Source organism: Topomyia yanbarensis, chromosome 3, assembly GCF_030247195.1.
Source record: "Topomyia yanbarensis strain Yona2022 chromosome 3, ASM3024719v1, whole genome shotgun sequence".
NCBI lineage: Eukaryota > Metazoa > Arthropoda > Insecta > Diptera > Culicidae > Topomyia > Topomyia yanbarensis.
The window spans coordinates 329823193-329850136 of NC_080672.1; the positions used below are offsets into that span (position 1 = coordinate 329823193).

Genomic DNA, 26944 nt, shown 5'->3' on the forward strand with positions numbered 1-26944 from the left:
CTGAATGCTAATGATTGTTACTTCTCAAATGATTTTGATGAATATAAAATACGCGTCAGACAACTTATTTCATTTCAAATAATCGGATATCTTCTGTAAAAATCATAACCATGTAAACTGATTCAACGCTCACAGTAATTTATTGAATAACATAAAAAAAAAATTATTTAAAATGTTGTTGGAATTTGACTAAAAATCTCTTCTTTTGTTTCAAACAGCGGTAACCGAAAAATGCTGGCCTGAAACTATTAGCTCCTGGTTGGCCGTCCAGGCCAGTACTGAATTCATAAGAAACAGTTATTAACTTTTCACAAAAGTGACGTTTATGAGAAAAACTTATGAAATTCTTAAACGCATATATTGGAGAAAAATCATTTATGAAATACATTATTTGTACGTCTATGGTGTGCATGAATAAAGATAAATGAGTTCATCAGCCTGCCTATGACATTCATATGCCGAGACTTATGAAATTCTCAGATGCTTTTTGCTCGGATAGCTGGTAGGTTAGCATGGTTGCCAGTATCCCGGTTTTTACAATATATTTGATTGAAAAAGTTATTTTTTGTCGATTTAATATCATTTCATTTGGCAATCGTAAAAAAGTGTGATAGCCCGAATAGAAATGTACAGTAACAAAACTATGATTTTCACTGTGACAGTACAGTAATTTTACAATAATTTACAGTAAGTTTTAGTGTCATGCTACAATACAAAAACAATAAACTTTAACGTTTTTACAGTAAATTTCAATGTAAAATAGACTTTTACAGTAAAAAAGGGGGGTGGTTATGTATCTTAACATTAAAAAAATTGATTTTTCTCCATGCATTATTTTCTCGAAAACAGTAATATGTAATGTGAATTTACTGTGTCAGTTTTTTGCTGAACAGTAAAATTTATTGTTACATGAAATTTTATCGTAAATCTATTGTGAGAACTCTGCATCGAACAATGTTGAAACAGTAATAATTATAGTATTTATTGTTTTATGACTGATTGTAGGGTAAATGCTATTGTAAAATTCTATCCGGGAGCGAAGTGCATCAAAAATCCAACTTTCAAAGCAATAAACAATAAATTCGACGAGTTTTGGATTCGAATCAGCATCCAACCCGCTCGAAAGCGCGGCTCCATTGGTACCGCTGCAACTAGAAGAATTGTTTACTGCCGCTGTAATAAAAATGCCCCCATCATTTATCTGTCAGATGAGTCTCTCAATGTATGTGTGTGATCTTGTTTGATGTTTGGAAATTCTGTGCATAAGGAAAAACAAAACTCGACTAGAACGCGTCTTGAAGTGGAATTTTGTCTGATTTAAAAATGCAAAAAATACGGCAAATTTTAAGTCTAATCCCTGCCAAATGCACCTAAAAGTGTAGCAGTTGTGATTCGCAGTAGTTTTAGGACGGCGGATTCTCGAAAATCGTGCGCATGGTGTGTTACAACTGGAATGCGAAAAGTGCGCCTGCAATTTGTTGATAGTGGGTGGATCTGAAAAGTGTCTGGCAAGGGTGAAGCTGTCGTCTTGAGTGCGGGGGAAATTATCCTGGAAAGGCGATGATGGTCCAACGAAACATTATAGATGTTCTTTTGAGCGCGGATAGTTCCCATTAGTTGGGAGTGTGCAATAATTTGTGGAAAGTGAACATGATTCGTAAACAGTGACAGCTACAACTAGTAAAGAAAGAATCTTAGCAGCTGCCGGAAGGACTTGACATGGCTGGTTACAAGTGCGTAAACTTCATCGATTTGTGTCGCTTGTGTGCCAGCAGCGGAGGTGGTAAAACCGGTATATTTTCGGAAGAAGGTAAAAGGAGGAATATCCTGTCGAAAATAACGGATTGTTTAAAGATAAAGGTATGTCGAACAAATACGTGTTGGGATAGCCCACAATAACGATACGCTTCTGTTTCAGGTGCACGAGAAAGACCGATTGCCGAAAAGCGTTTGCGCAAAATGTCTGAAACAGTTGGATACACAGGTGGAGTTTCGGGAGTCAGTAGTGAAAGCTCAAGGAATGCTAGAGAGTTGCCTCAATTCGACAAAGCTGCGTAATGGGGGGATGGTTTATATTAAAGATGATTCAGTTAAGGATCAGCATTTCGATCCGGTCCATACCGTTCTGAGTACGGTTAAATCAAGTACCGATGTTGGAGGTACGATTGAGTTAAATGTATTTGACGCATACGTATTCTTCATTGATTTTTTTTATTGCAGTTCCTGCCACAATAACCCTTCCTACCATCCAGACGCAGCCATTACCAACGCAAACCCAGCAGGTCAGGTTAGTTCCAGCAACCGTTACCAGCACCGCACAGCAATCAGTCGCATCGACTTCTGCATGTGCTCCGACCATGACCACTCCAATCATCATAAACAACCTTCCGAAAGGGTTCGCTCAGTCCAATAATACCATCCCTGCAACGGCTACCATCATGACTCCGAATGCCGATTTCCTCAGTAGTATTATGCAGGCAGTTGGAATTCAATCCGGTGAAACCCAGCAGGACCGATCCCAGGTTCAGAATCAGCAGCATGTGCAGAACCAACATCAACAACAGCAACAACAGCAGCAGCAACAACAACAACAGCAAATGGCTCAATACACGATTACGTTGGATGGGCAAACGATCAAAGCTAACCAGATACATTACAAAATTCAGGATACTAATCAGACTTTTGTTTCTGCTGGGGCAAATAGTGAAACGGAACAGCCGACGTATGTTTCGAATTTAGTTGACTAATATTATCAGCCATTATTTATGTATTATTTTTTGTTTTAGAACGTACCAGCAAATGGACGAGTTTCTTAAATTGAAAACACCGGTCAAATCGGTGAAGAGAGAATTTCTGGAGAAAACGCCGGTAAGGATGATGACGATTGCAGAAAATGTGCCACATCGTGTGAAAGCATTTGTTTCACATGTGGGTTTTTAGAATGCGATTTATTTAAGAACTTATTTTCTTTCCAGCCTGAATCATCGGCAGCAAAGAAACCAAAAATTAGCGTTCTTTTCAAATCGCCTTCAGCCGGCCAACCTGCGCTAGTTACGACGACACCAACCAAGTCAGCTATTTTGGCGACAACGAGCTCACCGGTATCCGTGTCCAGCAGTCCGATCAGTATAACACCTGTTTCTTCGACGACCAGCATAGGAGGATTTTCGGCTGGAACAATGATTACTAGCACACCGGTCAACAGTGTGCCCTCTGGCACCACGCCTATAAAAACGACAATTCCGGTGTTGGATGCGAGCAAAATGATGCAAGGCAATAAATGTATTGTTCCGATTATGCTGAAAACGGATAGTGGGGGTGAACAGATTGCACTAGCCCCGATTGGCAATGTTGGCGATATGAATAAAGGTCTCCTCCCCAATGTGCAGTACGTGCAGATGAAACTTGAAACGGGAGCGGATGGGATGTTTCGGCTTGCACCGATGCAAATGCCACCAGCCCTCACATTGACTCCACAGGGTTTGCAGCAATTTGGTATTCAACCGCTGCAAACGATACAAACGCAACATGCCCAACAACACCAAATCCAAATTCAACCACAGGCACATCTGACGATGCCAAGCGTGCAGGTTCCGTTGTCCAACTACCTAAGTCTAGTCGAAAAATCATCACAAGCGCAAGCTGCAAGTGAGATGCAAACATCTCAGGCAAATCTCATCATTACAACACAGCAAGTTCAACAACAGCAGCAGTTGCAACAACAACAGCAGCAACAACAGCAGCAGCAACAACAGCAGCAGCAGCAGCAACAACAGCAGCAGCAGCAGCAGCAACAACAACAGCAGCAGCAACAACAACAGCAGCAGCAGCAGCAACAACAGCAACAACAACAATTGCAGCAACAGCAATCACAGTCGCAAGTGCAACAAACAGCGCAGGTTCAAATTATTCATCGGCAGGTGAATCAACCGCAGCCGCCGCAACAACCGAAACCCCAGAAACCCAATCCTCCACCTCAGCCAGTGCAGCAGGCACAGCCCATTCAAGTAAACAGAGCTCGACCAGTCGAGCAAAATGATCCACTGAATTCCTCCACTGAATCTAATGAAGGATCCCTGACGGCACAATCCATAGCTGCAACACAGCAGATGAAAGCCATTTCCGCCCTCTCCGTTAAGCAGGACTCAATGGAGAGCGGTGGGGCAACGTGTAGTGGCACTGCTTCCGCTGGCGTTAGCTTTACCTCCTGCGATGTGTGTTCAAAATCGTTCAAACGAAAGGAACACCTGATGCAGCACCTCAAATCGCACGTTGGCTTGCGACCGTTCAAATGTGACGAATCAGGTTGCGACAAATCGTTCAGTCGGAAGGAACATCTCATGAGACATATTGTTTCGCACACGGGGAAAAAGTTGTTTTCCTGTCCAGTATGCCGAAAATACTTCTCTCGGAAAGATAATTTAAACAAGCATAAAAAGTGAGGATCCAAAAGGATTTGCTGACTGACCGTTCAATACTCATTGCATTGCAATTTTTTCTATTGCAGAACTCACCAGGACAACAACAGCTCAGCACCGTTCCACTGTTCTATATGTAAGAAAGGCTTTTATATCAAGGGACAATTTTTGAAGCACAAGCAAATGCATGACTCTGTGGCACCAGAATCTTCTGAGCAGAAGGTAATTTCATCTAAAATTTCTCAATAGATACCGAGATAATTGAAATGCTCGTTTCAGATAATTAAAAAGCTTCCGGTCATGGAAAAGAACGATTCAACTCCACTTCCATCTCAACAGTCTCAACAACAACAACAACAACAGCAGCAGCCGCATCAAGCACAGTTACCTACACAACAACAGCAACAACAACAACCACAGCAACAGCAGCAACATCCACCAAACCTGCAAACAAGTACCGTCGTTCAACCGCAACAAATTTTCACAATCCCGGCGCAAATTCAAAACAGCAGCAAGTCCCAAATAATCCACCAGCTGCAGATTGCGATGCCAAACAGTATGGCCAGTAGTCAGCAGAGTCAACAGAGCACCATTCAAACCCTAGCTGGACTGGGAGGGGCCACCAAGACGGCCATCATCAAATCGGCGGATGGGAATTCTGCCACCGTCTATACCATCCCGTCTAATTTCATCATCGGCGGGACGCAGTTTCTTGGTGCGTCACGGGAGCTCTTGGGAAATATTAAAATCGAACAGATCACCTAGGAGCGGCAGTTTCGCTGTGTGAGGTAGCATCAGTTTAACCCGGTTATGTGAAATCATTCCAGTGAATACATAGTGTGAGAGAAAAATTTACAAAATCAAATCAAGTTGATGCCATAACAAGTTTTTACGTTGTTTTAAGTTGCCATATTTTTAGGAATGTTTTTTTTGAATATCAGTGGATGCAATCCACTGAAGAACAGTTCGAATTTGTTCGAAGTATCTTCAATACCTTCAGCGAAAGTTATTTTTGTTTCATGGGAAAATCAATTTTTCTGCAATTGGTTATATTCAAAAAAAATTGTTTGATTTATGTCAAACTTTGACCACATAAACAATCGCAATCACACAAATCTAAACGGAATCAGTAATAGCCATCGTTGGAGCTCTCTGGATAGCTTCTGGTGAAAAAAACGAGCCGGAATTGGTGGCTTCGTACAATATCGAGTGTGACTCGGACAATACCGTTCAAATCGCATTTTCATCTTAGACTTTATACACAGTTTAGGTAGTAGTTTGTAGAATACGATAAAAGTATGCATTAAACGATCATTGAATGTTACAATTTTATTACTAACTTATTCTGTTTGTCTATTTTGTGTAAAGTGTTCGCTTTCAGTAATGTAACTCATTGGCTAGAGTAGCAGAATGTACAGTGTGGCAGAAATTTGTATCATGTTCAAAGTTGTAGGATGATGTGACTAGTTTTTATTCGGCTTAGAACAGTAAGTCTGTATTTTGTATTATACGATTTCTTGTGATGTACATACATAAATTAAAGTAAAATATCAGAATGCTAAACTTTTTTCATTAATATCACACATTGTGTTTCATTATTTGTTAGGGTTCTAAAAATGATTAATTAAAAGCGGTAATTCGTAGTGAAAACTGAAGAACCACTACCGTGGGTGTAGGTCATTTTGGTTTTGAGTCATTTGGCCTATAGCCGTTCCCTATGTTTTTCGGAGAGTTGTACACTGCCCATAATCGCAAGTCAGTCTCATGTTCTATGGGATTCCCTACCTACATGGAACTGACTTGCGATTATAGGCAGTACAGTGAAAACCCGTTTTTATCAGCCCCCAGTTTTATCAGCTTTTCGATCCGATCTCGTCAGCCAGCCAGGATTATGAGGCTATGTCTACGGACTAATGTTGAATATTTTAACAGCTTCGGTTTATTAAAGGAAATAAATAAATTTGTTTTGTCATTGCCCCAATTATGTCAATCAAAAATACACCAAAGGGGCTGATAAAACGGGTCTTCAGTGTATGATTATGTTATAATACTTTCCCGATGCAAAGGGAAAAGCAGGTGAAACTTTTAAAGCACAGTTTTCAGTCAGTTTTAATGACAAATTCAGATAAAGTAAATAATTAGCACACATTAAACTTGGGTAATACATATTTTTCGACGTTTTTCAGCATTTATTATCAAATGTGCTAATTCAATTCGTCGCCTCGAAATGATTGAATGGCTCGTTTCCAATGAAACGTACAATAACTATTCATAGGTTCGTCTATGCATGGAGAACCAAAAACTTGGATACGCAACTGCATTAGTGCTGGGCAGTTACCTGGCAAATGATATGAAGTTCCGCAAGCGGATTCATAAAGATCACACGAATAACACTCAGCAGCACGTTGAATAAATGATGTTACGATCAAAAATTAGTCAAATAAATTGGTCAAACTTTCATGTTCAAATCATGTTTCTTTTGTAAGTTCAATTCATACGGGCTATAGAAAAAAAATATTCGCTTTAGCTTCCTTTCTAGCGAATTCAAATTGCTGGGGCCTTCGTTTGACTCATTCCATCAAGTTTTGCAGAGCCTGCTTGATCACTTTTCTCACCACAGAGGCCAGTTTGCCTTGAACTGCATTTCGCTGACAATTGTCTTTTGCTTGATTTTCAAATGTTTTTCTATTTGGCGGAGCTTTGGCATATTGGGAGGGTTCATGTCCTTGGGTACCACCAGGATGTTGTTTGTGGCAGGCAACTTTATAGTCTTTTTTTGTAATGGTAAGTTGTCAAATTTGGCCAAAACAGAACGGAACAAAATGTTTGTTTGAGGAAGGACAACACGTTCCACCAGGCAGTCTAACACAAAAATTTCCTGGTCGGTGGTCCCGGTTGTGATGTAGATGTCGCTATCTAAGCCACAGCAATAGATGTCCTGACACACAAGATATTTCTTTGCGTACTTCGACAGCTTGATGTGTTTGAAAATCTCTGCCAGTCTATGTATAATATTCCTGTCCATGAAGCTGTTTAAAGTCTACTTTTCAGTAGGTTTCATCATCCCCTTCCACGCAATCAATCTTCATCAGCATATCCATGTACAGCTTCCGCGATCGTTATCTGGTCGACTTGTTTTTCTTATCTAACGATATGGAGTCACCACAAGTGCAGGTCGAAAATCCAGCTCGTTTTAGTTCATTGCAGTAGACACCCCCAACTTGCTTGCGACGACAGCGAACGGAGAGGTTGGGGTTCCGCTTGAAACAGCAGGCCACTCTTTTCGTCGTTTTTGCGTCTTTCGATTTCCGCCCGATTTAGCCTTCCTGATTATCGACAAATATTTTTCGGACATATTCGTACCGTGACTCTCAGACAGTTCGAATGTTTTTTAATCTCGGTGCAGTGTACGACTAGACGCTTTGTCTTGGTTTCGCTTCGCTTTCACTATTTTTCAAGGCCACATTCTTCAGCCTCTTGTTCGCGCAGTGAGGGATAAAAAATAACCATGCAGCTATAGCGAAAAATCCCGAATCATTGCGCATCATCGAGCAACTTAAAGTAAAGTTCGTCCACGAAATAAATACCCGGGGAAAACATAAGGTGTTTGTTCCGAATGGATTCCAGCTCAAATGCATCCGATTCTGACTCAATTCCTTTCGGAATCGGTTGTTGCATTTGAGCTGGAATCCAAACTGCCTCCATTCAGGATTCCGAAACAAAGTCTGAACGGTTTAACCGGCTAAAAGCGAATAATTGAAAAAATACCTGTTCATTTGTTGACGTAGACCGATTTTGTTCCAACTTGCAGCCCTCCGGAAGTATATATTCGGTAATATGGAATTCTGCCCCGCTGCTTGCTTCTCCTGGGCATGCGCTTTGTATTTGCGTGCGTCCATTGGAAGCGCAGTTTTGCAGTACGTCCTGTTCGTCTGCAAGCTGCAAAGAAAAAAAATGCAAAATTATGAATGTTAATCATCTATAACGGCAAAAACCCAAACATATTAGTCAATTTCGATAAACGACCAAATAAGTTACCTGCGAGAGATTCCGCCTTCCTGCTGCCGTTATAAATTTAATGATGGCGGGCGCGTCGTCATCGTTTATTCCGTATTCTGAAAAAAGAATTTTTTTAGCAATTAAATTCTCAATTTTTTCTAACGAACTATTAATACTTACGCTTTAGAACATTTTGCAGTGAATCTGCGTTGCACTCCATCTCTATCCCCCGGGAACTCAAAATTTTTTCACCAACCAGGCAACACACGCCTGAACTGTAAAGATGGACGCTTCACTTTGATTCAGTCGCACGCCACGACGACTATAGTGTATGAAGAGATATGGAGTTGACATGTTAAACACATGAAATACACTGTAAGAAGCTTATAGTAATAATTCGAGTGTATTGCATATAACACGGATATGTTTTTCAATGTGAGATAGGACAGTTTGGAATAGATGTGGTTTCAACTGCAATTTAACATGAAATTCAAAGTTATACTGTCGGGTGTAAAGTTGAAAAATATATGAAAGGCAAAAAAAATGAATGCTTCAATTAATGTGTTGAAACAAATATATTTCTCATGCGTCCTTTTTTCAGTGTATATAAGCTCTATAATGGAATGGACATTATGCCGAATGGACATTAGGTCGAATGGACATTAGGCCGAATGGACATTAGGCGGAATTGACTTTAGGCCGAGTGGACATTTGGCCGAATGGACAGTAGGCCGAATGGACATTAGGCCGAATGGACACTAGGGTTGGACAAAAAATAGAATCCAACTCCGAGCAACTTTTCAGGTACCATTTGGGTCCTAGAACAACTGTGCAAATTCTTAGCTCGATCCCTGAAACTATATTTTTGCGCCCACTGTTTAAAGTTTACATGGGATTTTGTATGAAAAAACTAACATTCACAAAATAATTCCTCCGGAAGTTGCCCATTGCTTCCTAAAAATAAATTGTTATGTGGCCACGAAACGATCTGACGCTTGAGAAAAAAGTTGTTAAGCAGAAACCGATTGATGCTCTGACGATTGATAAAATATTCATTTTTCTAGCACCACTGCTGTTCGTTGTCCAATTATATGCAATTTTGTTTTGATCTTCTCTTAATGTGTTTAAATCATTTATCTATGCTATTTGGCCACTTCGCAAGGGTTTTGGGAGATAAATTGAGGCTACTTTTGTACATAATAAGAGAAAGTTAAAAATTTTGTATATAATTCGACCATCAGCAGCAGTGACGCTATGAAACGTGAAATTTTCACCAATCTTCAGGGCATCAATCGGTTTTTGCTTAATAACTTTTTCCGCAAACATCAGATCGTTTCGTGATCTTCTAGATTTTGTTTCCTTGACAACTTTCCTATAAGAATCAATCATCTATTTATTTTTAGGAGATAACGGGCGACTCTTGGAAGAATTATTTTGCAAAAGTAGATTTCCCCATACGAAATCCCATGTAAACTTTAAACCATGGACGCAAAAATATAATTTCACCGATCGAACTAAAAATTGGCAGAGTTGTTCTGGGAGCTAAATGAGACCCAAAAAGTTACCCAGAGTGAATTTTTTTTTTTCATATAACCATGTCCCACTCTAATCGACTAGGTCGAATGGACACTAGGCCGAATGGACACTAGGCCGAATGGACACTAGGCCGAATGGACACTAGGCCGAATGGACACTAGGCCGAATGGACACTAGGCCGAATGGACACTAGGCCGAATGGACACTAGGCCGAATGGACACTAGGCCGAATGGACACTAGGCCGAATGGACACTAGGCCGAGTGGACACTAGGCCGAATGGACCTTAGTCCAAATAGGCATTAGGCCGAATGAACATTAGGTCGAATACACAAATGGGCATAAGGCCCAATGCCAAGAAGGCCGAATGTTTAACTGTGAGTGGGAAAAGAAGGCGAAGCGTATCCTGCCGAGCTTTCGGGAATTCTCGGTGATTATTTGCTTTGTTTGCTTCTCAATTATTCGCTTATATCCTTCATTTTATCACGAGCTGTTCTTTCGAATTATACATAATGTAAAACTTTCTATCCAGCCGGCCCTATTAGATAATTACCTGCTTAATTATTTCGAGATGTAACGAAGTTTTAAAAATGACAACTTATTGAATATATGTACACGTACTGTACCATCGGTTTCTATACTGCTCTAGTTCTTGCAGCGAAGCTACTGTAATGCGGGTTTGCCGCATAACCGGGACCAAGGATCCGAAGCGGCGCAAAGCTGCTGAGGGTCCACCGAGCAAGAAGGTCTCCTATTCGACGTCGGAAGCCTGTGATCCACCCGTTTGCTCGGATTACCGAAACATAGGGGCTATAACTTAGTTTAAGTCCGATGGAGCGGCAGCGATATTTGACAGCACACGACTTGGAGTTATGTGGCATAGCCACATTTGACGACAGCTTTATTTATTTATTTCATTACGCCAGTAACACAAATCCTTAAAAATAAATAGTTTTGGTTTGCTTGCCGCCTAATTATACGAACGAACAAATGACGAACAAAATATTTGTTTTTTTTTTAATATGCGGCGCAAAATATGACGAAAGTATGCAAAACATATAGTTTCAAAACTTAAACTCGCGAAAATTCACCCTTCATTTAAAATTGATCATTATTTTAAATCGTGTATTCAGCTTCAACTATTGTAATTGGTTCTCTCTTTGGTTCAATCGGCCCATTGGCCATTCGGCCTAAGGATCATTCGACCGAGTGTCCAATCGGAGTAATGTCCAATCAGTCTAATGCCCATTCGGCCTAATGACCATTCTGCTTAACGTCCTTCGGCCTAACAACCCAGCATCATAAGCTGGATTAGAGTATTGTGGGAAACAAATGTAGAGAAGAGATCTCATCTTTCTTGACACACTTATTGCTTTTTCTCGCCTGCGCGGGTGCTGATCCCGTGCGTTGACGGCGTCGATGGCTCCCTCCTCGGATGGCTAAATGGAAGTCGAATCGATTTCCCTAACGCTCCCCCCGACTCAAACAATATCCAGAGCTCTTGACTGTGGTCCTCTTTCGGTCCAAAATAAAATCGCCGAATCTCTTACAGATTTCGAAAGATCTGGTAGAACGGTTCTCGGCTATGACCGAAATAACAAGGGTCTGCTCAGACAAGGTCAGGGTGACTAATTCAAAGCAGGCAAACGATATTGCTTGCTGCGAGCAGTTAACGCGGGGCTATTATGTGTATATATCAGCAGTAAAGGTACAATTTAAAGGTTTCGTCGACGATGAGAGTTTGACATGTGAGGATCTACTGCAGTACGAGGTTGGATGTTTTTACTCCAACCGGCTAAAATAGTAAGTAAACATACCTACAATCAAAATCCTATCGAGTGACCTTCGCTGGAACCGCCTTACCGAACTACATCCTCTTGTACAAGGCCCGTTCGCATGTCCACCTGTTCGTAGCGCGGGTCATAAACTGCACTAAGTGTAAACAATAGGGTCACACAGCCACCCATCGTAGCAATAAAGCCCGCTGTGGAAAATGCGGCGAGAATCATGTGCAGAGTCCGCATGATTTTAATATTTTTCGCTTGGATCGAGATTCTCTCTACGGAAGAGTACTTTTGGGGATCAGAAAGTGCTATTCCTTCTACAGAATTAACCATCCCTTGAAGATGAACCAAAAATATTTTCCTTGTATAGAAATAATACAAAATAGCATGCATGAAGATAGTTTTAAGACAACTGTTATATATAAAAATAAATAAATAATTATGTAAATACATAATGTTCGACTAATTTTGTGAAAACCACTACATGTTTTTGTAGGATTTGTCATTTTTAGACTATAACCATTTGAAAAAAAAAATGGACAGTTTAGATCATTTTTGGAACAACAAACCACAGAGAACAGACGTCCATCTTCAGCATTCAACTTGTGTAAAAATCTCTAACGGTTTCGAAGGTAGTTGGGATATCCAAACCAGGTGCGCTACTGTCGTCATGTTTTTTGTGGCTGAGTTCGACTGAATTGACAGAGGTTATTCCTCTACCCAGTCAAACAAGTCCGGAGCCGGTTGGGACTTCCAGTATGAATTCCAGTTCAAATGCATGAACCGATAGAGTCGGAATCGGCTGTTTTCTTTGAGAAAGATTCCATACTGAATCCATTCAGGGTTTCGAACCGGTTCCGGAATGAATTTGACGGATAGTTGGGATAAGTTGGTTTGTCGGTGCTAGTGTGTAACGTATATTAATTCAAATGTTTACACACGTTTTTTAAATATTTTTGTTCGATCATGGATGTCTGTTCTCTGTGAACAAACTAAGCAAAGTGGCTTTTTGTCTTCAAGTACAGAAAGCTTCATTAAAATCTGAGAGGGTGCTGTCAACTCTGAATACGATTTAGCGCGAAATTCGTCACACGCGTCTTATAAGATTTTAAAACCAATTTCTTCCTCACACATGAATTTATATATTTCGCTACGATAATTCATTCAAACCATTCTACACATTCACCGCCGGCGATGAATTCCATGCAATATTCCATCGAAACCGCGAACCAGTTTTGATTAGAGGTTCTTGTCTTACCGGCTCACGCACCAAGCGAGGGTTACATTCATTCAACGAAATATAATCTGCAAAGCATCGCGATCGTCGGGTGATTCCCAATTTCAGTCTGCTCTCCACTCTGCGATGCGCGCGCCCCGTGTGTAGGGTCAAACAAGACGACTAGTTTGTAATCAGCTTCTCAAGATGAAACAGTACTTGTTGATTGCATTAGTTGGTCTAATTTGGTGTGTTTGTTTCGGTTGTGCAGAGGAATATTCGATTCCGGAAGTACGATTTGAATATTTAAAACCAATGGGCTTTAGAGCAAGTATTCCAGGTAATTTTCTTTTCTGATACCTAGTCAGAAATATGGACTAATTTGATTATTTTCGATAAAGATATCCCCGGCATCAAGCTATTTGCATTTCACGCTCGTCTGAACAAACCTTTTCAACAGTTTGAGCAGGGCGATTTTACCGAGGATGTTTCGGAACCAATTGGAGATCGGTTGGTTTTCGAAACCACCAAAGTCAGTATGCTAGAGGGACATCATATTTACTATTGGTACTACATTCAGTACGAAGATCGTGGGTATGTGGTAGCGAACAAGAAACACACCATACGAAAGGATTCACCCACAACAAAGAGTGCAACTACAACTACAACAACGACAACCACTACGACTACAACTACTACGTTGAAACCAAAAAATACAAAAGCAACACCCAAACCGACACCCAAAGCAACACCAAAAGCGAAGACCAGCCCAGCCACCACCACCACGAGTACAACCACTTTGCCTCCGTGTGAGCCAACGGTAACTACGGTGAATGGAGGATCAACCTGTTCTGGCCAGTTAATCTTTGAGGATACGTTTCAAACGCTGGATTTGAAGAAATGGCAGCGGGAAATTCGGATTCCATTGGATACAGAGGTTAGTAGTATAGCTATAACATTAAATAAAAATAGCTAGATGAACGATGTTTGTAAAAAAGAACACCTATAATGCCTAGGAGAAACTTAATCGAACGTGCCTAATGGTAATTAATACATGTAAAATAAGCATTGTGCATTTATTAGGGGAGTCCGGGGCTAGTTGGCAGTTGGGCTAATTTTTCATTGGTTTAGTTTTCGACAAAAATTCTCTGAAAAAAATACAGTTTGGATAAGGAAAAGTTTTTTTTTCAAATAACTTTTTTTGAAAGTTCCCAACTTGAGTTTTGAGTAGGTAGGGAACATAATTACCTATCTTGGAACAAAATTTCATCCAAATCAAAGATGTATTTTTTGTAAATCGACTTTAAATTTTTAAAATCGGTTTTTTCAGTTTTATTCAAAAATTACAACATTTTTTGTAGGATTTGTCATTTTTAGACTACAGCCATTTGAAAAAAAAAATGATAAAAAAGTTTGACTCTTTTCAAAAGACAATCTAGATCATTTTTGGAAAAATAAAGTATGCAAAGTGGCTTTTTGTGACAAAATTCTCATGTACAGAAAGTTTCATTTAAATCTAAGAGGGTGCTGCCAACATTTGTTCGAGTTGGTTCGAAATTCGTCTATTACACCTATCCACAAAGATTTTTTAAATATTTTTCTAACTGCGAAAAGGGCAGCATTACGAAAGTTTACCAAACGCCGTACCTTGTCACTGAGAGCTTATTATGTAAGGCTCAATAACGATTTTAAAAAAACTGAACAGTTTTTGTTTTTCAAACTATCAACGAAAAATGCAACGTAAGCTTAAGTCGGATCCTAAATCGTTTTGGAGATACGTCAATGAGCAGCGGAAAGAAACTGGCTTACCTTCTACAATGTTTTTGAATGGTGAAGTTGGGCATGATTCACAAGCCATATGCAAATTGTTCGCATCTAAATTTGCGACTGTGTTCGTCAGTGAGACTGTGTCCTCGCAGCAGATTGACGTTGCAGCTAGCGGCGTGGCCCAACTCGAACGGTCAGTGAGTGAGATTCGTGTGGAGCACTCGGATATTGTATCAGCAGCATCCAAGCTTAAAGCATCGTCATCTCCTGGGCCAGATGGTGTCCCTGCGGTGTTTTTGAAAAAGTGTATATCTGATTTGGTGGAACCACTCTGTCAACTATTCAAAATGTCACTGACAACCGCGATTTTTCCTCAATTGTGGAAAACAGCTTTCATCTTTCCTGTCCACAAAAAAGGTGATAAGAGAAACATTGACAATTATCGAGGAATTTCTGCGCTCTGTGCCATTTCCAAGCTCTTTGAGTTAGTCGTGGTGGAGTCAGTATTTATTTACTGTAAGGGATATATTTCTAAAGACCAACACGGATTCATGCCGAATTGATCTACGTCGACGAATCTACTATCTCTAACCTCTTTTGTGTCCGAAGGGTTCGATGCGAATCAACAAACTGATGTTATATATACTGACTTTTCTGCAGCTTTCGACAAAATCAATCACGATATCGCAGTCGCTAAATTGGAAAAACTTGGCTTCAGTGGATCACTCCTGCGATGGTTTCAATCCTATCTCGTTGACCGTCAACTCAGTGTGAACATAGGTGATGCATACTCCAAACTGTTCTTCGCAACGTCTGGTATTCCGCAAGGAAGTAATCTCGGACCATTTATATTCACTTTCTATTTCAACGATGTAAACTATCAGCTGAAAGGACCACGGTTGTCGTATGCAGATGATCTAAAAATGTTCAACATAATTAGGAGCCGAACGAACGCACAATATTTGCAGCAGCAATTCGACACTAGGGTTCGCAGTACCGACCTTTTTTGGCGAGAACCGGTACTACGGTACTGAAGCCCTCAGTACCGGTAAAGTACCGGTACTGGAATATTTTTTTTAAAAAAATCGAAAAAAGCTTCAAACTGAAATTGAATGCTCAAACTGATGATCTTATTCTCAGATCATTGATTTGTGCTGATCAAAAAACATGTTTATTGTTTTTAATTGCTTCGGAATGGCAAGACTTATTTCACAGAAGATATTTTTCGTATAGGGCACCTTCTTTTATTTCAAAATCTAGGCCACTTTGAAATCAATAACTGCTAAATGGTGCGATTTGAACAGATGGTAAATGTATGTAACCCTTTTAACAATAGTAAATCAAAGCGAGAATGCCTGTAAATCCGAGCAGGTTAATTGCATTTCCTCTTGCTTTTCTGAATATTGGTTCCGACCTTTATGTCGTTTGCCTACTATTCTCTAATGCGTATCAAGGCTCCTTGCTTTCCTGTAAACTATAGAGTTTTGCTGAATTTTCCGATCACCAATAATTATAAATCGCCCCATTTGAAGCAGTTCACCAAGTCTAAAACTGTTAGCTACTAAATCGCTGTTCGTTCTTTTATAGATTTTAAACCAAATACAGACATGACTTAGACCATAGTCCTATTACGCGCCACCCAGTGAATAATGGAAACCAATCAGAATGGTTAATAAAACTTTAACTTCTAGAATTATTATGATGATGGCCCCACCTCATTCCCACACAAAGGTGTTATCTCAACGATTTATCTAGAAGGCAAATTAATATAATTAAACGTTATCTTGCAGACCGATATTTTGAAACAGATCCCCCTGCAGAGTTAACATATTTGTCATAAAAGATTGTATAGTACCGAAAATACCGGTACTGGCTTTTGTTCAGTACCGGTATTACGGTACCAAAAATGGGTCGGTATTCCCGGGATTTTCGGTACCGGTATTACCGGTACCACAACCCTATTCGACACTTTCAGCAGATGGTGTGAAAACAACCGAATGATTCTGAATCTGGCGAAATGTTCTGTGATATCGTTCCCCAGAAAAAAAGATCGCATTGAGTTTGAATATAACTTGTCTGGAGCTCTTGTTTCCCGGATGAACTGCGTTAAGGATCTTGGAGTGCTGTTAGATTCGAAACTTACATTTAAGAATCACATTTCGTATGTTGTTGGTAAAGCATCGCGAAGCCTGGGCTTCATTTTCCGTACGGCTAAATCCTTTACAGACATTTATTGTCTCAAAAGCCTATACTGCTCTTTAGTGCGCTCCACGCTGGAGTAATGTTCGGCGGTCTGGAACCCGAATTACATGAACAGCAGCGATCGAATTGAAGGCGTTCAACGAAAATTTATACGGTATGCTCTTCGACGCCTGCCTTGGCGCGATCCTGTTCGTCTACCAAGCTACGAGTGTCGGTGTCAACTCATACAGCTCGCACGCTCGTAAAAAGTTACTCAAAAATGAGTTTAATCCCACCCATTTCCAGATAAAGTGGAACAACCCTTAAATTGAGTAATTCCGGAGTTACTCAAATTTGAGTAAGCCAGCATGAACCAAAAACTGAGTAATTATTACTCGGTTTTTGAGTACAATATTATCTACACTAAACCCAAAAGTGCTTCACTAGTACTCAGATTTTGAGTTCAACATTGCTCAAATTTTGAGTTCAGTACAAATTTAACAAAACCAAAAATTAAGTAATTATTACGCAGACTTTGAGTTGAACATTACTCAAATTTTGGGTTCAGTAGAACTTCAACAAAACCAAAAATTGATCGATTTTTACTCATATTATGAGCAGAAGCTTACCCAATTTTTGAGTAGACAACAAAGCCAGTTGTAATTCCTCAGTTTTTGGGTAGAATATTACCCAATTTATGAGTGCAATATTTCATTAAAACCCAGTAAAGTTCAGCCGGAAATGAGCCGGAATTCCAGCTGTTTCCAGTCAGTATTCCGGCTCCAGTGACACAACCGATTCTAGTTAGAATAGGTTGTGTCACTGGAGCCGGAGTACTGACTGGAGCCAGCCGGAATTCCGGCTCATTTCTGACTGAACTTTACTGAGAAACATCCGGATTATGACTTGCAATTCTGAATGGTTTCTGTAAGAAGAAATGCAACAACCGATTCCTATTTAAATTGGTTCATGATCGATTAGGCAATCCATTAGACGTTTGTTTGACAATTCAGCGGTGGGTTCTGTCAACAGAACTACTCCTGCGAACAGAAAAACTCGTCGGACAAACATCTTTCGTTAGTCCGCTTCGTTTGATGTTGGATCGAATCAGCGATATTGTTGGACGTCGCACCCCTCGGAGTAACGTCAGAAGAAGTAAACAAGGAATAATCAGCTGATCAGAAACGTCTCATGGATTGCCTAATTGTTGCATTTGAACTGGAACTAAACCGGTTTACATCCAGTGAAGAAATTGGCCGTCAAAATTTTGTTTTGGATACAACACAATGCAGTCTTTCTTTTCTTATGGAATATTTTTACAATAATAATTAAAGAAACTTCTGTTTATTAAATTTTATGGTTTTTAGTAAGTATTGTATAAAAAAGTTGTCCTTTTATTTGTTGTCAATACGTGCGCGGGAAACTTCAATAAAAGTTTGGACGAGTCTATTCACAGTTGTCCTCTGACTGTGCGGAATTATATTATATATGGCACATGCCAGAAAGTCCCAAAACATTCTAAAATTAGGTGGCACCTCCACTCCGAGAACTGCGTGGCATTTGAATAAAATTTCCACTGCATGAATAGAATTGTTAGTCTCGAATATAACTTTTTTCTCACAAATGACGGCATAATTTCCTCTTTTCATCGGGCTTGCTACGCACACCATGTGTAGTTTGGAATCAGTTGCGGGGGATGCCACGTATGTATCTAAGCACTCCTAATGATGATATAAAATCATTACATCTAACCTTATGTATATTATATTGCATTGTGTTAGATCACCTGCATATTTGCTCGAAGGACTACTAAGGGCCGATTTCTTCATTCTCGCTTAACGTCTTAACCAGGTTTAAACGTACTGGTGAACCCGGTTTAAAATTTAAGCGAGGATAAAGAAATTGGCCGTAAGCCCTATAAATATGTATAGGCATTGCGCATTTCGTCGCAAGGTTGCTCTAGCGGAGAGACTCGTGCGGTTCAATGTAAACAATTCATTCTATCACACTTTAAGGAGTGTTCATAGTTTGATGCACTAGTAGAGTAACAAATAAAACTTTCTACTTGCCTTTGACCGTCCATTATTTGAGTCTCCATTTGCTTGCATGCGACTCGTGTAAGATGATTTAAACCGTCCTTATCTGGTACGATCCCTTGATCCAAAATTGGATACAAAATTTTCATTCGGAATTTTGCGTCATCTTCGAATGTCGAACGGTTAATCTGAAAACGTTAAATATGTATAGTACGACAAGCGCTTACAGTAATTATAGTAGAAAGTTTACCAAATTTTGAACATTAGTGGAAGTCTCATCAATTTTATCTTTGGTCGGATTAGCTTCAGAACTATAGTTTTTTATTATGTTAAGAATTGTTAGACGGGATCCTTTTTCGATTATCCCCATTTCAACTAGGTCGGCATCGTTGAGCAGAACTAGGTTCTGATCGTTTATTTTTTGGGCTGAAAAGAGCGAATAAGTATATATAAAGGTTTAAAGTGACATCTCAAGTTGTTTGCACTACCTTCTTGATTGTTGTTTATTTTATTATAAATTTATTTCCAAGTTTATTTCCCTACTAACTATCTACATATTTCAAACTTATATAGTAGTTTTCTTCTGAATCTCCGTATATACTCCATAAGTTGTATGTTTTTTTCGTTTGCAAGTTCTTGTGTGATATGCGAATAACTTGACTGTCAGTTTTGAGTTTGTAACTGTTGTATTGTAAACAATATTCGCATTCGAGATGCTGTATTAGGCAAACAATTTGATTATCCGATTGCAATATATCTATTATCAAACCATAGGACATTTCGTTGCATACTTGGTATTTCGCTATCAGTCCCGGCCGAAAGCTTGTGTTATTTATTTTCATATGGTTTATATATTTGATTGAATCTGGTAGATCCCGGATCAGGAGTAAATTACTTAGAGATTTTTTGTGTATGTGCTTTGACGAAACGATATCTACCGTACCAATTTCGTATGAATGGTCAAGAATAGTGGTTATCTGTGCTAGATTCAGGCGCTTAGCAAAGCTGTTTGTTAAATTGATGAAATTGTTGCATGTCTTCGCTTGAGATTTCGACTCCTTGAATTTCGCTTCGAAGCGTAAGCAACTATGATTAACAACTGGCCCATCCTGACGAATTATGTAGGGATAATGAGAGATGTGATGGAATTTATTGGTAGGGTTGATGGCAGGGAAGCAGGATTTGAACAACTTGTAAAAACATTCGATTTCGTTTTCCAGATCGTTAATCTGATTCAATGTTAGCTTATTGGAGAAACTATAATAAGTTATTTTCATGAGAGCTCTAAGCAATGATGATAAATTTGAATTAAATCCGAGAATCTGGTTGAACATAAAAGGGAATGCTCGAAGAAGAAGCCAACATTGCGAAGCTGACTGAGGAATAGCATGTCCACGTGCTTTTAACTTCTCGCAAGTAAAATTAGCGGTAGGTTTATCAGCCGATTCAGTTATACCGTATTCGTAATGCTGTATAATTTGGTTGACTTGACTAATCGTTATCACTTTATGGATATTTACAGCTTCGTTCAAAACACATTTGATTACGACCATGACGACGCCTTCCAAAAGATCATGCATTGGATCAAACGTGTTATTTTCCGCTATGTTGAAATATTTAACTTCATTCAGTGCTGATTTTCGAATGATTCCGCATTGTGAAGGTGTTTTAGTTCCGCTTTGAAGAGCATTTAAATCACCTTGTATGCTTTCTTCAGTGCGATGAGGGAAGGTATCACCAATGTTTCCACAATGAAGTGCAGTACGCGTCGCATAGCACATTCTACAGAATAGACTTGATTGGGGCCCCATTAACTCGAAAATTTCATGAATTGCCAGCGTGTCCCCCAAAACATGCACTAGAACTGCCCTCATCGTAAACTTTTCACTCCCATATTGTACTACAACACCATCATCTGATTCAAGCTCACGCAAATCTTGAATCAGCGGTTTCATAACGTTATTGTAGCCATATTTTTTTACATCTCTTGAGCGAACTGTAAGCGTTAGATATATCCTGTTGGAGGATGAATTAATTGCGGGGTGGAGATTCTCAATTTTAACACTGAAATTGGTAAGTTTTTTTTTTGATTTGCGTGATCCCAAAGGGTTCAGATATTCGACATCGTCCAGATGAAGCGAGAGTCGTAATGCATCGGGAAACCGTGTCAGGAACGGGTGCGTTTTGAAACGTTGACCATCTTTGAAACCGCACAAGATATCGTCATTCACTGCTTCTTCTGCTATCATCTTGCGAGCTCCGGGATTCTTCATAACCAGTGCTAAAATGCTGGTTAGTGGAATATAGTGAGCAACGTCTTTCACTATTTGTACACTTTTTCTTTTGCCTAGTTTGGTAATCGCAGGGACAGTTTTAGTGATTCTAGTTCTTCCCAAGACTTCTTCCCTAGGGTTTGGCACAGCACAACCCGCAACTCCAGACAAATATGCTAGGTTGTCTTTTGGAGAAGCTACGTCTGCAAAAATTCCATCCAAAGATGCGTCGTTTATAAATTTCAAAGCGTCGGTATCGTTTAATGGGATCGACTTCGATTTCAAAAATTCTCTGAATAGATTCAACATGTAACACTCGTAATCTTCTATAAGATTCGAGGTAACCTGTAAGAACTTTTTGATTTTTGTCTCGGGAAGAGATACATCTTTTCGCAAATCTGTGGCGAATTTACTAATTTTCTTAGTAATTTCATCCAACGACGGCGCCGTTTTAAAGAATATGGTATTCGTTATTCTCAACAGATAATCATCATCTACGAGCATATTTTCCGGATGATTATTTTGAATTTGTTCAACAGCGTCATGGTCGTATGAAATATTTGTAGAATTTTCTGTAATTAGTGGATGAACACTCTCTATGTGCCGTTTCAAGCTCTTAAACCTCTGGTACAGTGAACCACATTCTGAACAAAGGAAAGGTTGAGCGGCTGCTTTGCTGGTGTTCAAATTGTGTACCAACCGGAAGTGTTCCTTCAATTCATCCACGTGTCCAGGAATCATCTTCCCATAATTTGGCACATGGCATGAGAAACCTGAAACCTTACACTTTTTTTCCAGTATATATATATATATATATATATATATATATATATATATATATATATATATATATATATATATATATATATATATATATATATATATATATATATATATATATATATATATATATATATATATATATATATATATATATATATATATATATATATATATATATATATATATATATATATATATATATATATATATATATATATATATATATATATATATATATATATATTACTATTGAATATTACCTCGCAACTTCATTGCAGTTTCAGCATCCACCTCTTCCGAAATCTTCTGCATGCTGGTTGTTCAAATCCACTCTTTCAATTAAAATGTATTTTACACACTACAACTCTAGCTTCAACTATTATAAATATTTGAACAAATTTTTATTTGTGAAAAAGTGATGAGCGATAACTAAACGAGCGTGTACCTACTAATGGAAAATGGCGGATGACGCTTGGAATTTTTAACTTGGCGAGAAACGGCTTTTCCGTTTGGTAACTCCAAAACGGTTTCTTGTGTAATACCCAAAAATAGAGTCAGAGTTACTCAGAGATATTATACATGACAACTCAATTTTTGACGTTTACGAACATCATTCAAAACTGAGTTAAAAGTACTCAGAATCTGAGTAACTTTTTACGAGCGTGCGATTCCCTCCAGCGTCGTAGAGAAACTGTAAGAGCCTTATTCATCTCTGATCTTCTGTCAGGACGCATCGATTCTCCAGATTTACTAGAGCGAGTTAACATCCAAGCAAGGTCCAGAACGTTACGCGGAAACGTTCTTCTGAGAGTGCCGTTTCGACGAACTATTCAAACAGCTAATGCCGCTATCACTGGACTACAACGTCTCTTCATTCGTGTGTTGCACCTGTTCGACTTTCATTTGTCTCGGATATCATTAAGAAATCGATTCCTGCAGTTTTTTAGATGTAATTAGTTTAAGTTTCCATCATTGGGGCCGAGTGCGGCCTGTTGATGTGCGCGATAAATAAATAAATAAAAATATGCGGTTGAGGTAAGTTGGCGGTGACGCACGCGTGGCAAGTTGGCGGTACTATTTACAGTGCAAACTAACCCCGGTCTCTCTATCATTATTTATACTTCGTTTTGCCTTTCTCCTATAGAAAGGCTATGCAATCACTCTGAAAATCGACTTTTTAACCTAGGACCGGAGGTCTGAGTATATTATACCTTTCGACTCAGTTCGTTGAGTTCGGCAAATGTCTGTGTTTTTTATAGTAAGGTTATGTAATGTATTGGTACTGTGTGGGACTCACGACATACGTTCGTGCCTATTCGCTAAAAATACTCCGTACTCTTTTTACAACCTTCTTCCCCACGGAACCGCGTCAAAGTATTACTTCGTGGGGGGAGGCACATTTTTTTCCTGCTCTATCTCGGAGCCTTTCTTGGTTCATGAAATGGCTCGACCTTTGATTTAACTCTCGACTCTTCTCTTACTTCTTGTCTCCATCTATTACGTCGCCGTTTAGCTCTCGTCCCTGTGAACCATTTAGATGCTGATTCCTTGAGCCATTTTGCTCCTGTTTCCGTGAGTCAATCAGCTCCCGGCCTTATCACGATCTACTTGGGTAGTCCCCAACGGTGAACTCACTCTACTCCGTCCGATAGTTTCCCAACGGAGGAGTTTCCCCCGACACCGATACCCGTTTTCTTGAGCCATTTAGCTCCCAGCTTTATCAAGATCAACTCGGATATTATTCTACTTCGAGTGAGAGTTCCCCAGGAACTGAATTTCTCTCGATACCGGTGTTTGTTTCGAGAGCCAATTAGCTCCCCTTTTCGTCACGATTCTTTCGGGTAGTTCACAGTGGCGAATTTACCCTACCGTGTATTCCGCTGTGGTAGATTGCTCCCGATACCGATGCACCTTTCTGTGAGCCATTTAGCTCCCCGCTCCGTCTACTCGGTCTAGTCCCTGACCTACTCAACGGGCCAGCCAGTAAGTGCTGAGGCCCTTCCAGCGATTCCGAAATGAGCGTGGCCTCCGGTTCACCTGCACCCCAATGACCCACTGATAGCTATTCGACACGGTCTAATCCCCGGCAGTGAATCTAGCCTACTCACGAGCTACCCCGGTAGGGTGTCGAGGTCGGTCCGGATAATTGGCGCCCCGACGACCCAAGCCCGGTGCTATGTCGCGTACTATTCAACTGACCTCCGGCGATGGACCTAGTCTACACCGTCGGAAAGTTTGCGACGAGTAGACCAATAAACCTTGAATTTCATTCCACATCATCTGATCTTGTCTTCTCTGTAAGATCTTCATTGTGGTGAATTGTTCTTCCGTTGCTTTGAATAATTTTTCGTTCCGTACCATGTTTGTTTTTCTCATTGGTTCTTTAAACCCTATTCCGCGCAAATTTTTGCTGTTAAAAACGTTGAATATGTTATTCATGATTCTGGTGAAGTTAACAGTGCATTCAGCTTTTTATTACTAAATAGTTCGGTAGCCAAATCTACACGCATTTTTTCACTCTGAAAATGTATATGACGATCCAATGAACGTCCTGTAAAACTGTGCCCACATGTGTTTTGTAAATCATTTGGCTTTTCGAAAAACTTCCATTCAATATCACCTTGATCCGTCTAAAATACCTGTTGCACACCGAGCATGTTGCGCATTAGTTTAATTATATGGCAAACATCCATTATAATAGCAATCGGTAACTAGATGATTAAAAAAAGTTTTAAAAGTCTTACCATATTTCAAGCACGCTCCAAGTCTATTCGCGGTATCGTGCTTGGTCGATAAGATCTTCCGAACAAGCAATTCGCTGTTGGAGACGACGATTAGTTTGTTGTAATGCCCGTAATCTTTTCTTCTGGCTCGCATTGGACCTCCTATAAACATGCAGAGCTTCATCGGTTGATATTTCGCGAAACTTCTCAATATCTCCTACATACGTACGTCTGTACCTACAAGAAAGGTTTTAAAAAAGATAACTGTTATGAAACAAGCATACCTTCTATTTGAGCTACACGTCCAAGTGTTCAATACTACATCAACTTGAGAATCGTCATACATGAGTTCGAGGTATTCCCTAGAAAGATGGCACAAAATAAGTCAAACTTTCGGTTTGTTTGATCAACATAAACAATTGTTGGAATGGGTGTTTTATCAATCAATAGTTTTTTTTTCCCCGATAACCTTAAATTCCTCTGGCCGGAAATGTTTGCCGCAAATCCTCTTCTTTTGATATCTTTTGACCGGTAAAAATTTCGATGGATCGTGCCCAAGCAATGAAAATTTCGTCATCATTTGGGAATATAACAGAAAAATTCGATGAGCGGATGTTTGTTTGAGTCTTTTTAATGAAAAGGATTATACTTGCCTATGACTGGACACACCACCTGATTCAGCCGCTACAAACAACTTTTCACTGCATTCTTTTATAAAGCACGGCATTTAAAAAAAAATCTCAAAGAAAAATTAAAAACAAGCAAAACGCGTTTTTAAAATTTGTTGAAATCACGTTGTTTACATTTGTTTACGTTTGCCAGTGTTGACAGCTTTTCGGATCGGTAGACGTTATGGACGACTACAATCACTAAAATAATACTTTTAATGAGCATTAATGCGAAGACTGCACTAATGCCAGAAAATTGGTAAAAATAGGTAAACCCTAAATATGGAGATGTTTTATTTTACTATTGGACGACCCGAAGGATTACACGGACCTCCCCTGTACATGTCATACTGAACTGTTGTGTCTTCTACTAGATAAACATGTGGATGTACAGAAATCATATAGAATTCAAATGAATTGGAATTTGAAAATTAACCTCAGAACGGATGTTCTGAAATCTTCCCTGAGAAATAATATTTTTCTTGCAGCGCGGCTTCCTTATTAAATCCTAGCGAATTTACCACCTGAGCAACAATTAAACACATCATTTTCATTCGACAAGTTTTGAGTTGAACCAACAACATTGGTTCGTAGTAGAAAAACTCATAGTAAGAGAACTGCGGAGAAAAAAACAGCATTTTTGGCAACGTATGCCCCGGTATTGTATGGCAACACGTCCAATGTTATAAGGATAGGCAATGTTCAATTGGATTCGTTTTTTGACAGCTAAACGCGAATCCAATCGACCCAAAATGGAGTCTCCGCAGTTCTCTTTCTAGAGTTTTTCTAGTTCGTAGCGTTCGCAGCGTTCGTAGTAATGTGAACATTGCTCAAAGCGCGCTCGCTGTCATTTTTGGCAACTAATCGAGCTAGAAAGCCAGCTTATGTTGGCTTCACTCATTTTTCAAGAAAACGTCAAAACATTCACCCTCTTGATTTCATCCAATCACTTTTGAATAGTTGAAGGATATTTGTTTTCTTTGGATACATCGGCTGGTATTGATAATGTCAACGCAAAAGTAATACAGGATTGCTTTCATTGCATCGGACATGGTCTGATGGACCTTGTAAATGGATCGCTACAAACTTGGCACGTGCCGAAAGTTTGGAAGTAATCACTTGTGATTCCTATTCCCAAGGTTACTGCGACGAATAAAACCGGTACTCTTCGGCCCCATTAACATGTTGCACACATTAGAGACTTTTCCATTGTGGAACTATACTGCTCAAAAAAGCATCAAAGTCCCATATGGATTTTTGTCGAGAATGAGTTACCTGTAGCATTGTATTCTATATCAGCACACCAAATCACAATGCACAAATAAGATTACAGGGTTTGTTTAGAAAATATCGGAAGAAATGCCAAAACCTGGTTGTCCCATTCATAGGCTCAATGAAAATGTAAATCTTGCGCAGCGTTTTTCTCGGCATGCTGTTTTTCAATATGGGACTCTTATGCTTTTATGGGCAGTATACCGGTGTAGCATTTGTTAAATCTCGTGTGTAATAAGTAGGGTGATGTGCCTATTATGGCAGTAGAGCCTATTGTTACCCTATTTCG

At 39.5% G+C, this 26944-nt stretch overlaps 2 protein-coding genes across 2 annotated transcripts in view; both read left to right on the top strand.

Annotated features, from left to right (window-relative positions):
* The first annotated feature begins 1272 nt into the window (after positions 1-1272).
* LOC131690649 (alpha-protein kinase 1-like) lies at positions 1273-5968 on the top strand. The gene is made up of 7 exons (XM_058976580.1): positions 1273-1860; positions 1919-2159; positions 2221-2722; positions 2787-2868; positions 2976-4438; positions 4508-4640; positions 4698-5968. Exons 1-7 carry the CDS (start codon positions 1720-1722, stop codon positions 5181-5183), a joined length of 3048 nt encoding a protein of 1015 aa, XP_058832563.1. The 5' UTR covers positions 1273-1719; the 3' UTR covers positions 5184-5968.
* Positions 5969-13154: 7186 nt separating this feature from the next.
* LOC131690628 (beta-1,3-glucan-binding protein) overlaps positions 13155-26944 on the top strand; it is a 39746-nt gene continuing 25956 nt past the window's right edge. The window contains exons 1-2 of the mRNA XM_058976551.1: positions 13155-13292; positions 13354-13889. Coding sequence (XP_058832534.1) covers positions 13160-13292; positions 13354-13889 — 669 coding nt within the window. The 5' untranslated portion in view covers positions 13155-13159. The remainder of the gene's footprint in view (positions 13293-13353; positions 13890-26944) is intronic.